This window comes from Eurosta solidaginis, chromosome 3, assembly GCF_040869045.1.
Source record: "Eurosta solidaginis isolate ZX-2024a chromosome 3, ASM4086904v1, whole genome shotgun sequence".
NCBI lineage: Eukaryota > Metazoa > Arthropoda > Insecta > Diptera > Tephritidae > Eurosta > Eurosta solidaginis.
The window spans coordinates 167,655,633-167,672,084 of record NC_090321.1 but is presented as its reverse complement, the minus strand read 5'-3'; the positions used below and the strand labels follow the sequence as shown (position 1 = coordinate 167,672,084).

The following is a 16,452-nucleotide window of genomic DNA, read 5'->3' as shown; positions in this document are numbered from 1 at the left end:
ACTCTTATGCAATATTAATTACCTACGACTCTTTCTTTTGCCTTTTACCTGCAACTTTTGCCTCATTATCGATTTTTATTTGCGGTCAAGGCGTACAAAAACGGTGTGGTAAATAGCTGCATTGCTACATATGTATATCATCGACCTGATGTATGTAAATATGTAATTAAAAAATATTTATCCGCATATTTTGTTGTAGTATGTTTTGTACAAAACACAATATTTGCAAAAGTATGCATTTAATTTGATTGATTTCGATTATTTGCTCAACTTGTGGGTAATGCAACATTTTCAGAGATTTCATTTACATTATAGATTTTCACTCTAACAAAGCACTTTCACTTTCAACAATGAGCTCCTTTAAATGATTGCTCACCTTTAAACATGATTTTTTTGTTATTTTTAATAATTGTGACATCCTTTCGACTCCTTACGATAGTCAACATGCAACGTCAACATTCCAGCTAACACCTACATATACATGTATATGTATGTAAGTATGTAAATACGTATTCCCGATGGTTTTTTGTATGCGCGTATGTATGTATGTATTTATATTACGGGTATTTTGAATTAATTATCATTGTATTTTTTTGTTATTTAAAACAGAAGCGCAGAAGTGCTTTAAATAAGTACTGAGTCACGCGACGACAAGAAGACAAAGATATCCATTAAGCAGTGAATATTTTAAGAAACTTCAACCTTCTTTGAGAACGAATGTCCGCAACTGTAGCGCGTCAGTAAATATTTACTACTAACTACGAGTAAACTGCCTTCGATGACATTACGTATACTACTCGTACGACGTCGTCGCCACAGTGGAATTTGGTGGGCATAAACAGATGAGACAACACCCACAGTCTTACTATGAAAAAGGACTCCCGCAGAGAGTAGAAAATGTTAAAAACACAGTGATGTAGACTCTGGTTCATTCACAACCTTTCATTTGCTTCTTAAAACATAGCGAAATTATTGTAAGCGCAGACGCACTGTAGCAGGTGCCCTTATGCTGAGTAACATTGAAAGCATGGTCATTAACGTCACTGTGAAAATACCCAGACAATAGGGGGACTCATGATAGCATATAAACTTATAAGGTATAAAATTATATCCATTTACACACGCTGTTATATGAACGTAATACTCTTGATAAACTTGATTGTTTATCAGCTGTATTATTGCCGAACAACATTTTTTGATTGTTATACAAATTAAAAAATGCCAAGACTAAGTGAAAAATCAAAACTAAAACGTCTTTACTTGCTGATGTTGGAGATTTTTGATGAAAATGCCGTCTGTAATGTCTGCAAGGTTGCATTCCTTTGAGTTTACCGCGTTTACACAATGAAATGTGCGCGTAAATTTATACAAATTGTGTAAATGATTTTTCATACAAAATTTGACAGCTCGTGCGTAAACTAGATAAATTTATACCTTTACACACTTTATAAGGCATTTATACGGTTACATGAGTCCCCCTAATAAAAATCTTTAGAAACTCTTTATGTAATTATTGACGTGTCGAACTAAAGCAAAAATTATAAAACATGCCGAACATTAAGGTAGGCCATTTATTTCTGGATTGAAAATTTTTATGGTTGTTGCTGTTGTAGCGATAAAGACACTCTCCGAAGGTTCTGGGAAGTGTTATCGATGTTGATGGTCTTTTGCCGGATGTAGATCCGGTACGTTCTGGTAACAAGCACCACTAACGTACAAGCCCGACCATCTCGAGAACGATATAATATGACCACATTGAACCTTCTAGAAAAACAAAACAAGTTACATAACTCGATAACCACACCCCAGAAGGGTTTGCATTAGCTCAATTTAATATGTATCAAATGATCAAATGCCATCCTCCGAACATATTTGTCGTATGATTTTCTTGTCCTCCTCTACAGATTTGAATGCAATTTGACAAAGTGATGGAAAATCGTGTTAAAGAATCTACTGGCTATATTATTTTGAAAAAAGTGGGGGTGGGTGGGTCATGCTTTTAGTCGATATAACTCAAAGTATAACCATGTGGAAATCTTAGCCCTGAGCTCAGTGCATGCAGCTACATTCAAAAAACAAAAACATAACTTTCCTATCTTCAGCGTGTGTTAGAAAGAGATGCAGGATAATACCACTATAGTAACTCTAAAAATCGGGTGATTTTATCTATTTGATATTTTGGCGTCTTTGCTGAAGATATCACTCTTGTCTTATCCACAATGACTTGTATTTTTTTGTACCACTTTTTTTCTCTATTTAATTTTAATGTTGTTCGTCAATGTTTTTCTTTTTAATTTTCATACAAATTCAACGCTCACTTTATCTTTTCTCACTTTGAGATTATCAAGATCAAATTTACAAATTTTAGCTTAGGTTCCAAACTATATGTCGAATTAAGAGATTTAAATTAATTTCTTCTCATTTGGGTTTAAAAGCCAAACAGCGTAAAATTAAAAATATTAGTATTCAAATTCAAATTTTTGAACTTTTTTACAAAATGGCTTAAACCGGTGAGTGGCTTAAGGGAACGTACCCAAATTACGTGACCCGTTTAGGGGGGAGGGGGATTTCTTTAGGTATTACACCTGGTCACAGGTGAGTGGGGAGGGATTGAGACTTTATCACGTAGTGAATAATCTCTAGAGATTCTTTTTTTGTGGAATTTATTTCGCGCCAAAAATTTCCATGAAAAATCATCAGAAAAACGTGCACGGTAATGCAGTGGACGACGGGTCTCGCGTGCTTCGCGTAACACGGCGGGTGCCGAATTAATAAAAACAAATATAAATCAAATACATTTTTTTTAAGTTAGCAAAAATAATTTTAAATCATACTTATGAGCTACTACGTGAAAACTTAAGGGGGAGGGAGGGGGTCTTAAAATATACTACCGGTGGTCACCGAGGGGGGGGGGGGGGGGATAAAAAGTTGTAGAAAATGGGTCACGTAGCTTGGGTACGTTCCCTAAGGTTTACGCTCAAATTTTGAACCGTGTGCTAATAAATAAGAAGAAATAAATGTTTTCTTCTTAAACGGTTTTATTTAGCTTGACTCTGTGTAGCGAGCATTGTTTACGAGTTTTGTAATTAAAATTTAAGTAACATCCCGATAAACTAAAAGCTTGAAACTTGAAATATAGTTCAGAACCCGATGACAATGCAATTTAAAGAAAAAAACTCCGATAGGTGGCGCATGGATCGAAATATTTCAAAAAATCGTATTCTCGGTCCGATTTGGCTCATATTTGGAACAAATATTACATTCAGTCCGGCAGATGTGACATCAAAATACTTTGGAGTTACAAAGGAGGAGTAACAAATTGGCAGGAAAGAGTCCTTGTAATAATGAGGCACTAAATGAACTAAATAGAATGAGAAATAATAGGCAATTAAATAAAAATTAAAAACTTGAAAAAAAAAGTTAAAAAAAGCGAAAATTTAAGTTAAACGGTTTTATTGAAAAGAATACTTACATTATGGAATAATAATACTAAAAGCTAGAAAATAATTAGGTAGGTCCTAGGTACTAGTCAACACACTCCTCTTCAATCTAGGGCGTTGATCAGACAATTAAATAAAAGCGTTGGACTATAACATATGTAAAATTAAGCCCGGATGTCCGCGGATGTATGTAACTTTTTTTCCCTAAAGTTAAAAATATAGGGAAAAAATACCTTTTCTTCTTAATAACGGAATGTTAAATATATTGAAAATACTCTAATTATGAAAGAATTACTATTAAAAAATTTTACTTACCTTCGAGCTTAGAATCCATCAAAAAAATTATGTAAAAGTATTCACTTAAAAGAAATATGAATCTTAATATTCAACAAGAATTTTGCAAATTAATCAATGCATATTACGGCCACTCCTGCCTTCTTACTTCAATTACTCAATATATATGGGCAAAAATCTCAAAAAAAAAGCAAAAATCCCGTTATTTTGTTTGTTTTCTTTCATTTCTCATTACACTTTTCTTGGAATAAGAACTTTGTTTTTGTCCAGCTAGCTTGTTCTACACGAAACACTGTGCAGCGGTGGTTTGTTTGACTGATAAATTGCTACTTCTAATCCTCTTTACCAACTATATTTAATCAGCGCTGCGCCATCTGTTGCAAATCACTGATAATGCTGGATTTATTTATTGTCAATTACTTTGTTTGACATTCCAAGCCGCCTAAAGTGTACTGATGATGAAGGCTTAGCACCCTTCGAAATGGATCTATTTGCACAGCTATGACAGGTTGTCTGAAAAATATTCTACTTACTACTTATTCCAAAAACAAAATACAATTTTTCAATTATAGAAAAATTAAAAAAACAATAATTATCATTAAAAAAAAATATTGTTCTGGACTTGAGCTCGAACCGAATCTTCAATCCTAAAATATTTAAGCAAAACAAGCTATCTCACACCTAAATCAAAAGAGCTAACTCAAAAATCTGACATTTTGAAGTTATAAGTACCATCGGACTTTGCAATTCAATACCTCCCGAACTGTTTACTCGATTTATTAATATTTCCACTAATCAACGAGAAAGGGCTTTGTAAAATAAAAAAATGCATTGGCGCATATGGGGGAGGAAGTCAGTTTTTCGCGTTTTCTGAATATTGCGATTTTTCGATTTGACCGCTCTTTTGATCTAGGTGCCGATAAATTCGCAGAGTTTTAAAAATATAGAAGTCGACTAATGGATAACGTTTTTTTCCCACCCCTACCAAGTATAAAACTTGTTATTGTTTGCAAATATACCAAGATATTTTGATTTTTTTTAATTTAACAGTATATACTCTCGGTATTTAATGGGTTTATTCTATATCCCCTCCAACTGTTTTTGCAAACATAACACAATTTTTTCACTATTTAACTTTAATAAACTTTAAATTTTATAACATTAAAAATTTGGTAAATGAAATTATGGTGGAAACACTCGAGCCACGGAAATACGTAGATGATCGTAAGACGGTATAAATCGAACTGACTCATAGCTTTGTCTCCTGAACCGCTAGGAGTCTGGAAACTGTAAATATGTAACTATATTTAATTATACATGTGTATTTATATGGAGTAAATTATTAAGGTTTAACAAACGGTAAGTATTTCTATCTTTACAGCGTGTTTCAAAAGGTATGTGTTTATACAAGATTAGTGTTTTGGATATATGTATATATTTTAAACAAAGTTAAGAATTTAATCAAAGGTAAGTTCTTAAGAAAGGCAAGTATTTTAAAATTTCATAATAAATTCAGGAATTCATTATTTTATATATATGTATATATAAAGATATATATGGGGTATTCCATCCCATTTCGACCAATTTTGAACCCGACCCCTTTAGAATTGGCTGAAAGTTTTTCTTCTTTTTCTAGCTTACGAAAGACGTTTTTCAGAATTTTTTCAAATTTTTTCATCCAAATTGAAAAGTTATGAATTTAAAAAAAAACGGTGTTTTTTCAAAATCCTGTAACTTTTTCAAAAATTGACCGTTTGGGATCTTTTTTTTTTAAATTTGTTTTTAAATGTACTTTTCGGAAAAAATACAAAAAAAAATTTAAAGTTTTTTTTCGTATGTTTGTTTAATGGTGTGTTCAGATAATACTTATATTTAAGAATTCATGAGCTTAACACCGGCTTATAATAATTGAATTTCAATTATTATGTTTTCTAAGAGAATAAAAATTAAATCAAATAAAAAAAAATTGTCTGCCCACTCCGGGATTAGTGGAGATGATTGCAGAATTGATTGAAGTTTTTTATGAGAAAAAAAAAAAAATGGCGAAATTCGAAAGATCTCGAAAAACTGAAAAATTACAAAAAAAAACTTAAAAAATGTTTTTGTATTTTTTCCGAAAAGTACATTTAAAAACAAATTTAAAAAAAAATCAGAATTCGTTTTAGAATGGTATGGTTCCTTCGGTAAAGTTTCTTATTTTGATCCCTAGAATATGATTTTCATAGAGCAATGGGCGATTGTTTTGCCTCCCCACAAATCGACCCGGCCTAATAAATATAATAAATTTGATTAAAAGGAAAAAAAACCTTTTTATGATTTATATATATATATATATATATAATATATAATATGATTAAAAGGAAAAAACCTTTTTATAATTTTTATAATATATATATATATATATATTTATTATAAAAATCATAAAAAGGTTTTTTTTTCCTTTTAATCAAATTCGATTAAATTGAGGCTCATGTCCCCAACAAACAGTAATAATTGAGTGTTAAATGTCTCAGCCAATTTTATAGAACCTGAAATCCTCAGCTTATCCGAATGCTTCAACAAAAATGAAATATTAAGTGCATTTGTCCCACCCGTCACGATGGAACGCCCTTTATATTAAATTTGTTTGCCCGCAAATTCCAGTACACAACTGGGAAATCTTGTAATCGATCTTTGAGTAGCTTCCGGGGAGCTTGAGTCTTGAAACTTGAGATATACTTCAGAACCTGATGGTAATGCAATATGAGCAAAAAAAAAATGTCTGTAAGTGGCGCTGGATACGTGAGATTTAAGAAACTCGAGTTTTGAAAAATAAGTAATTTCCCGTTGACCTTATGACTTGACATTTGAATCGTATTTCAGAGGCCCTGAGAAATGCAATACCTATCAGAGAAAGTTCCACTAGGAGGTGCACGAATAATTATTTAGGTACAAGCGTGGCTGCAGAGAAATGTACCTCCCAAAATTTTCTATACATCCAATTTCAATGAAACTTTGTAGAATTCTTGTTCAATTAGACCTCAGCTTATATGCCGAAATGCAAGACTTTTTTGCCAAGATCAAGGGGCTTGAAAACTTAATATTTCTCTCTTACGTGCATATTCATTTAAGAATTTGTTTATTATGTTTTAAGTGCTTTCCATAGCACTTTTCTATAGTTTTCAATGAACATAAGTGATGGCCGAAAACCCATATTTTTCAGCTGAAAATCCATTTTTGTGTTTTTTTTTTTTTTCGAAAAGCGCAAATGAAACTTTTTTAAATTAAAAACTATGCTAATTGTTTCACCTTTATTATTTCTTTATCAACGATGGTCCTTATTTCAATTGAATATATTTTTTTATGTCTTGAGTAAATTTTTGATATGTATTTTTGAAATTTGGCATGTGGGGTACTCATCTGGCATTGCTATTTAAAACTGTCAAATTCGGATGATAACCACGTCCACCTTATACATCTTATAAGTATTGTTAACGTGAAAATTTGGAAGTCCAGTTGTTTTCTTTTGGACTCAAATAAGCCAAAAGACTGGACTGATTGGGATAAAATATGGTTACAAGTCTGAAAGGATCTATGGTTTGAAAAGGGTTGTCCCATTTTCGGGATTATTTCAGGATCATTTTAGAATGGTTTTTAAAATCATTTCAGGACATTTTGGGTTGATTTCTAATTTGCTTCGGGATCATTTCCGTTTTTGGAGTTTTCTGATTGGTTTTATGGACATTTTGGGACTATTTTATGAATTATTTCGGGACTACCTTCAGTTACTTTGGGATTATTGCGATATTATTGTGAGACTATTTCGGGATCATTTCATAACTGTTTCGGGACTGTTTATTTTACTGTTGTTGTTGTGTTAACAGCGCTTTGTCCCATTCAATGGGCACGACCACTCACAAATTGTAATCAAAGTCCTAAAGCGGGAGTCCAAGGAAACTGGCACTTTCAACAGAGACGGAACATAGGGAGATTGGTTCTAGAGGCGTATGTTTCACATTATTATTGAAAAGATGGTTGGCGCCGTATGTTGAGGTTGATCAAGGACAAGTAACAGTTTAACCTGTTACATTATCCGGAACGAAGTTGGGACCAGGGTGCCTCGTATCTCCCTTGGTAGTGAAATTTAATTTTACTGTTGTATTTTCTGCATGTGGACGAGCCGCGGATAAAGGCTTGTGTATAATATTTTGGAAAATCGCTAAGGCGGTTAAGTGACAATAATTGTTAATTATTAATGATGATAATAATATTTTGGAAACACACAAAACCAAGATTATTCAATAATAATGTAACTGAAACAACAATGTATTTAAAATTGCGCACTTAGGATGAGACTAATTTTAAACTATGATTTGGGCATGAACAAAAAAGAGTTTAAGTTCTTATGACAAAATTCAGCAATTATACTAGACATAAGAAATGAGCCTGAGAAAAATTAAAGAAAGTGTTTAAGAACCATGCCTACCTCTACATAAAGAATTTTCAAAAACACCTTTCTCGAATATATTAGAATGTTTCATTGCGAATATATTTGTATGTGAACTCCTTTTGACTCATAAAGTGTTATTATATTACATACATATATATTACAAAGGCGAAAAATTTTAAATTTTTGAAATAGGGCTCCTCAATTACCAAGAAATTTCCAGCGTATCGGGGGCCATAACTCGAAGATGAAAATTAACCAATCGTGACATAACTGGTAATTTTTTAAAATTGTAGAAGTGTTCCAGCTGAAAGGGTTTCGGACTCGGATTCGATAGATGTATCTGGTGTGATCATGCAAAAAGATATGTTTGTACATTTCACTAACTAGATCCACCTAATAATAATAATATTTTGTACGCTATACATCCGAGGCGATCGTTGGTGACATATATGTTCACATACAAGTGCACTGTAACGCATTAACGCTTGTGGAAATAATGCCCGGGGGCACTGTTTTTTTTTTGTTTTTTTTTTTTTTTGCAATAACGCCCACTAACCCTGTTACCAATTATAAACACAAACACGTCACGAAAAGGTATAGAAAGCAATTTTTTAAATATAACTATCTGACAAAAAAAAAAAAAACAGCGACTACCTGAAAATACATCGGCTAATTTGCCAAAGTATCGAGTGACGGCTCTTAACAAATAAAAACTGATTGATCAAATGTAAATAATAATAAAATGCAACTAAATTAAATAAAATAGAAAATAATAAAAAAATAATTTAATAGTTTGGGAAAAATGTTAAACAAAGTGACATCAGGATGAACAAGGCGTCAGCTGTTTCCATTATACTTTGTAAATCTCTTCAAAGCCTTTTCTCCCGGGAGTGGAATTTGAACCCGCACTCCTTCGATGGTTGAAGTGTTACAAACGCATTCAGCCAGGCATGCTTAACCAACGAAACGATTTCATTTCGTTACGATAATCAACGTTAATAAACCAAACGAAGTCATTTCGTTTCGTTTATTAACGTTGATTATCGTAACGAAATGATATCGTTTCGTTGGTTAAGCATGCCCTGCATTCAGCTATGTACGTCATGCCTTAGTTGTTGTAAACCAGTGGTCGGCGCGCCAAGGCTCAATTGAGCCAGACTTGCTTCACACATATTCTTACTTTCCATCGTTTAAGCCCGAGTTAAAGTTGAAATAGTCATAACCATATTTTTACTTATCCGTATCAAATTCCCATCAGTTATTATTGCCATAAAAAATAGGTCTCTTAAGGCTTGGTTTCCTCGAAAGTGGTGCCGCTATATAGCGGCCGTTACATAGCGGTAGAGTACGTTGTCAAAAATATTGCAATGTAAAAGTAATTATGTGGAAACTACGAAGACGGTGAAGTTCACCGTAACGTAATATAGCGGCCGGGTATAAAACAGCCCTGCCGTATTGACGGTAGAAACTCGTTCATCACCGTTTTTTCCCACTGCTATTGTCAAAGCGGCGAATATTTTGTCAAATATTTCAAATTATTTATAAAATAAACCACATTTTTGAATTGCAATTTTTTTCTTGTGAGTTTATTAAAAGAAAAATTATAATTGCAACTCGTCTGCCGTAATAGTTCGTAGTTTCCAACAAAGTGTTGCCGCTGGAAACGGTGAGTATACCGGCCGCTCTTTAGTGGTCGTAACACAGCGGTACCGCTTTTGGAGGAAACCAAGCCTTTAGTCAAAACGTATCCAAACCAATAAATAAAATTTACAAAAAGCTAATAAATTCTCCAACTCAAATATTTGTAGGATATGGATATGGCGAAAAACCAAAAACCAATTGGTTGGCTATGATATGGTTACAGCTTTAGCGTTATGGTAGGCACCATTAATCGATTACATTGATTTCTATAAGGTTGGTTGGATCAGCTGTTTTATATGGATATGGATACGTCAAGTTTAAACGGCCCTTTAGTTGTTAGCGAGACAGCAACGAATAAACACTGAGTACGGCTGTCGCAAAAATGTTAAGACTCCCGCATGGTTCAATTATGTACAGGTTGGCTCATCTCATAAGCTGATTTTATTTATGTCATTGCATGGTCGAAGGGATTGTCAAAAGGAGATGGCAAACTCAAAATGAAACCAACTTATTGGCAACATTTTACTTACACATACAAAAACTGCTAAGTTTTATGTTTCCATTCCATACCATTCGCACCAACACCAATACACAGATTTTGACAATTTGAACAGACATATTTTGTTGCTTTACAGATGAGCCAACCTGTATATAGAAATATTATGATGGTGAAATGCAACACGGACTTTGTGTAATTAAATAATGGTCTAAACATATTTCGTTTGGATTTTTTCCTTTTTAAATTTGTTGTAGGTAATCAATATGATTTTTTTTTTTTGATTGTTTTAACAGTTTAGCATTCTCATTGAGGACTCATTTTTTTTTTTGAGGAAAAAAAAAGAACTTCTGCTCTGCAAAAATTACTATACAGTATTTAAAGTAACTTAGCAAAATAATCAAAAATTTAAAACGATAATTTATGTTTTTTTTTAAATCAGCCGCTTTGACAATCCATGTTTCATGTGCATTCGCATGTTAAAAATAGGCTACCCTTCGAAGGGACTACAACTTGATGAATTATGGACTTGGGAATGTTTCAACATATTTCTGAATCAAAAATTTCCACAAAGTTTGTTTTAATAAATGTAATGTAACGAATTTACTTGCAAATCCTCTTATTTGCAACCCTCTGCTAAGTTCGAATCACTAAACTGTTAAATAAATAACTCCAATATGTAATAATGCAAAATGGCCTTTATTAAAGTACTTCACAATAACACTCAAACTGTGCAACGAATAGCTTGCTTAATAACCAAACTGATTGATAGCTCAAATCAAACTGAATTCCAGCGCCTCTACAATTGCCGCCTTTTATACTCTTTGATTTCAACCTTCGCATCTTCTAGGCGCTTCCAGACTCTACTAGTCCAGCAGCTCTCAAACTTCTCAGCTGTAACTACAATTGCACAATTTTATAGTTTTTCTCATTGCATACTTATAGGAGTATCTCAGATATATGCACGTATTTGTGCATTGACTCTCCGCCGCTCGTATACGTACATGGTACATATGTGTAGACGCAATTATTGTTTCGTTTATGTAGATACATAATGATTGTTCTATGGATGTGAATTCACGTCACTGCTTAGCATCGGCTTAGAGACGATAGCATCACCCCTTAGTTTTGCTAATATTCGTAACACTGCCCTCCACCTAAGTCTGATCGTCCCGATCAGACAAATCTCTCGATCTAAACGCTGCTAGCATTCCAAATGAACCACTCTTCTAATCCGTGGTTTCCCAGTGGTTTGTATGCGATAGATGGTATCACTGATCTTCTTCACAACTTTGTGCGGGCCTTCCCAACTGCACGAATCTTGGATGGAACACCTTTCCACCGGTGAGGGTTGTATAACATTACCAAATCTACCTCTAAGAAACCTTCCGAATTTTTGTTCTCATTGTACCTGCGTTTCATCTTACTACTCATTAGTCTTGATCGTTCCCTCGCACTCTGTTGTTTGGCCAATGAACTTCTTCGCAGAGCTTGCACTTGACGGATTGACTTTGCATCATCATTATCGTCTGGACGTTTCACAACAGTAGTGCGCGTTGGCTTGAAACCACCCTTGCATTCCATCTGAAAAATTCTTTCAGTCATTTTAGTGCATCCATTAGGTTTTGTCGATGCCGGTCTTTTTCTCGCAGGTACTTTTAATTTCGGTTTATTTGGCACATTCGATCCATCATCCTTTTCTTTTGACTTTCGTGGCCTTTTTCGAGTCTTCTCCACCATTACTCGATTACTACTAAACCCTTTCTCCAACTTGAAGTTAAGTGGTATATCCTGGTTCTCATAACGAATCACTCTTCTCTGCATATCGATCTTGATGTCGTGGTCAACCATGAAGTCCACTCCCAATATGACTTCTTCAACGATCTTCGCCAAATTTGTGTAGAACCGTGACCTTTCCAATCAAGACTTCACATATCACTTCTCCCTGGACTTGGTTATACTCGCCAGTTACCGTACGCAACCTTGCTCCAGGTAACGGTTTTACTCTCCTGTTTACCAAGTCAGATCGGACCAAGGAATGAGATGCGCCCGTATCTACAGTCAGTACACGCTCCTTGCCATCCACATTCCCTCTGACGGTAAGACTGCTTGATTTCTTTCCAATTTGCGACACAGATATCACAGGACATTCCATAGACGGGACAAGTTTTCGTTCTTTACATCCGACACGCTCTTGCTCATTTTCTCCAGCTTTGCATTTATGGCCACCCCCATTGTTGGAACTATTAGGACCAAGATCGCAATGACGTGCAATTTGACCGGACTTCCCGCATTTGAAGCATTTGATAACTTTTTCACTCCGCTTTTGCGATCCTTCCAGCGCCTCCAATATTGCGTCTACCCACTCTGGCCTTTCTACTTCCACACGGCGTGCTTTGAAAACTGGCTTACACAGAAGCGACGCTGTTTCCTGAATCAGAGCTTGTGACACCGTTTCAGCGAATGTTGGCTTTGGGTTTGCGTATGTAGCTCGCTTTGTTCCGATGTCCCGTATGCCATTTATAAAGCTCTGAATATTTACCCTTTCAGTGTATTCCACGGGTGCGTCCGCATTCGGTAAATGTGCTAGCCTTTCAATATCCGACGCAAACTCTTGCAATGTTTCACCAGGCCTCTGGAAGCGGTTCAGTAACTTCATTTGGTATATCTGTCTTCTATGCTCAGTTCCGTATCGTTTCTCTAGAGCGTCCATCAATGCTTCATAACAGTTCCGTTCGCCCTCTGCAATGGTTTGTAAAATCTCAGCTGCAGGCTCTTTCAACGCCATGAACAGTGCAGCAACTTTATCTTCAGCATTCCAGTTGTTCGCTGCCGACGTCTTCTCAAATTGGAGCTTAAATACCTGCAAAGGAACAACCATCAAACGTTGTGGATTTTACCTTCAGAGTAGACGTTGACGTTATTGGACGGTTCAATTGTAACTCCTGAATAAGATCTTTTAAAGCATCTATCTCGGCCTCCATATTATCTTGTCGACCACTGAACCCTTCCTGAAACTGCGTTAGTTTCTCTTCCATACGCGATTCTAATTGTACAGAGATCTGCGATGATACCTGTGCTGAAATTTGTGTCGACATTTCTGATATACGTGCCTCTTGTGCTTCAATTTTAGATGTTATTTCTGACGACATTTCTGAGATACGTGTCTCCTGTGATTCAATCTTCGCTGTTATACGGTTCTCCTGCGATTCTAGTTGTTTTTCCATCTTGGATGATATGCGGTTCTCCTGGGATTCCATATATGTCTTCTGTTATTCCAGTTGTGATGACATGTTGGTGGATATTTGTGATGACATTTCGGACATTTGTGCCGATATTGCAACCAATATTATGTTCAAGTCTGTGTTCGCCATTGTCTGCGGTGTTTCATTTTTCTCCTCCAATTTTGTTGTCTCATCGCCATCAAGATGAAAGATATACTCTTCCACGTCAATTCCTTCTAATTCCATTGCCTCTCGTAGTCGTGCCTGAAGTTCGAGTTTAATGCCGGTTGTATTCAATCTACGGCTCTCCAACTTCTTCTTCAGTTGCTGGATCTTCAATTCACTGAACTTTGCCATGTCCTTGTTGTCCTCTGGAATTTATTCAACAATTCCTCTTCTGACACCAATTGTAACGAACTAACTTACAAATCCTCTTATTTGCAACCCTCTGCTAAGTTCGAATCACTAAACTGTTGAATAAATAACTCCAATATGTAATAATGCAAAATGGCCTTTATTAAAGTACTTCACAATAACAGTCAAACTGTGCAACGAATAGCTTGCTTAATAACCAAACTGATTGATAGCTCAAATCAAACTGAATTCCAGCGCCTCTACAATTGCCGCCTTTTATACTCTTTGATTTCAACATTCGCATCTTCTAGGCGCTTCCAGAATCTACTAGTCCAGCAGCTCTCAAACTTCTCAGCTGTAACTACAATTGCCCAATTTTATAGTTTTTCTCATTGCATACTTATAGGAGTATCTCAGATATATGCATGTGTTTGTGCATTGACTCTCCGCTGCTCGTATACGTACATGGTACATACGTGTAGACGCAATTATTGTTTCGTTTATGTAGATACATACTGATTGTTCTATGCAGGCATGCTTAACCAACGAAACGATATCATTTCGTTACGATAATTAACGTTAATAAACGAAACAAAGTCATTTCGTTTCGTTTATTAACGTTAAGAACGTCAAATTAACGAAATGATTTTGTTTCGTTTTCTGCCATATCAAAACGAAATCAAATCGTTTAAGTTGATTATTAATCCCAAAGTATGCTGGCAAAGCTGATTGATGGCGGAGTCATTAAGGGTGAAAGCATTAGCCAAGCTGATTGCAACTTTTCTCATGAATTTTGACAGTACGAACATTTCTCAGAGTATTTTTGACATTACCACCAACGAATTACACAAACAAATTACATGGAGTTTGTGTGTGTATGTCCGCTCGCTGTTACCACCTTACGGCTTCACCATGGCTATAGCATTGCCAGCACAATTCAAACATAAAGTATCACGTTTTTGATAACGTTTTTAACGTTAACGAAAGCTTTTCGTTTCGGTTAAAAACGAGATACAATTTATCTTGATAATTTCTTTATCGATAATATTTCGAAGTTTTTCAACGGAAACGGTGGAAATTTTTTGATAAACGATTAGCTTAACGTTAAGGTGCATCACGGGTTCTATGGATGTGAATTCACGTCACTGCTTAGCATCGGCTTAGATACGATAGCATCACCCCTTAGTTTTGCTAATATTCGTAACAGTAAGTTGCCATTTTACCTTTAATTTCCTGCTGGGACGCTCATGCACTCGCTCTCAATTAATTTATAATATTATAATATTTTTGTTGTAGGCAGGGGCCCTATTCAGTAACTATGAGTTTTGAAATGTACATTTTTCTTTCATACAAATTATACGAAGAAAAAGTGTACATTTTAAAACTCACAGTTACTGAATAGGGCCCCAGGTTTCAAAGAAACTGGTATTTTTGGTTGTGTTCTATTTATAGAACTACAAAGAAAAGGAAATAACGTCCGCGGGGTCTATTTTTTTATACTCAGTTGAGCAGAGCTCACAGAGTATATTAACTTTGATTGGATAACGGTTGGTTGTACAGGTATAAAGGAATCGAAATAGATATAGACTTCCATATATCAAAATCATCAGTATCGAAAAAAAATTTGATTGAGCCATGTCCGTCCGTCCGTCCGTCTGTCCGTTAACACGATAACTTGAGTAAATTTTGGGGTATCTTCATGAAATTTGGTATGTAGGTTCCTGGGCACTCATCTCAGATCGCTATTTAAACTGAACGATATCGGACTATAACCACGCCCACTTTTTCGATATTGAAAATTTCGAAAAACCGAAAAAGTGCGATAATTCATTACAAAAGACAGATAAAGCGATGAAACTTGGTAGCTGAGTTGAACTTGTGGCGCAGAATAGAAATTTTGTAAAATTTTTGACAATGGGCGTGGCACCCCCCACTTTTAAAATAAGGTAATATAAAAGTTTTGCAAGCTGCAATTTGGCAGTCGTTGCAGATATGATGAAATATGGCAGGAACGTTACTCCTATTACTATATGTATGCTTAATAAAAATTAGCAAATTCGGAGAACGACCACGCCCACTTAAAAAAAAAAAAAAATAAGTAAAATTTTAACAAAACATGTTATATCCTTACAGTATATAAGTAACTTATGTCAACATTCGACTCCAGTAATGATATGGTGCAATAAAATACAAAAATAAAAGAAAATTACAAAATGGGCGTGGCTCCACCCTTTTTCATTTAATTTGTCTAAGATACTTTTAATTCCATAAGTCGAACAAAAATTTACCAATCCTTGTAAATTTGGTAGGGGCTTAGATTCCATGACGATAACTGTTTTCTGTGAAAACGGGCGAAATCGGTTGAAGCCACGCCCAGTTTTTATACACAGTCGGCCGTCTGTTCTTCCGTTCGGCCGTTAACACCATATTTTAAGCATAAATCGATATATCTTTACCAAACTCAGTTCACGTACTTATCTGAACTCACTTTGTATTGGTGTAAAAATGGCCGAAATCCGACTATGACCACGCCCACTTTTTCGATTTCGAAGTTACGAAAAATGAAAAAAATGC

At 35.0% G+C, this 16,452-nt stretch overlaps 1 protein-coding gene across 5 annotated transcripts in view; it reads right to left on the bottom strand.

Annotated features, from left to right (window-relative positions):
- LOC137244591 (uncharacterized) overlaps positions 1–16,452 on the bottom strand; it is a 154,337-nt gene that overhangs the window by 23,987 nt on the left and 113,898 nt on the right. The window contains exon 1 of one of the 5 annotated variants that reach the window (XM_067773806.1): positions 377–692. The exons of 2 other annotated variants lie outside the window; for them this stretch is intronic. In XM_067773806.1, coding sequence (XP_067629907.1) covers positions 377–418 — 42 coding nt within the window. In that variant the 5' untranslated portion in view covers positions 419–692. Of the gene's footprint in view, positions 1–22; positions 352–376; positions 693–16,452 lie in introns of those variants that run through there. 2 more of the 5 variants (XM_067773809.1, XM_067773807.1) reach the window with 2 other exon arrangements.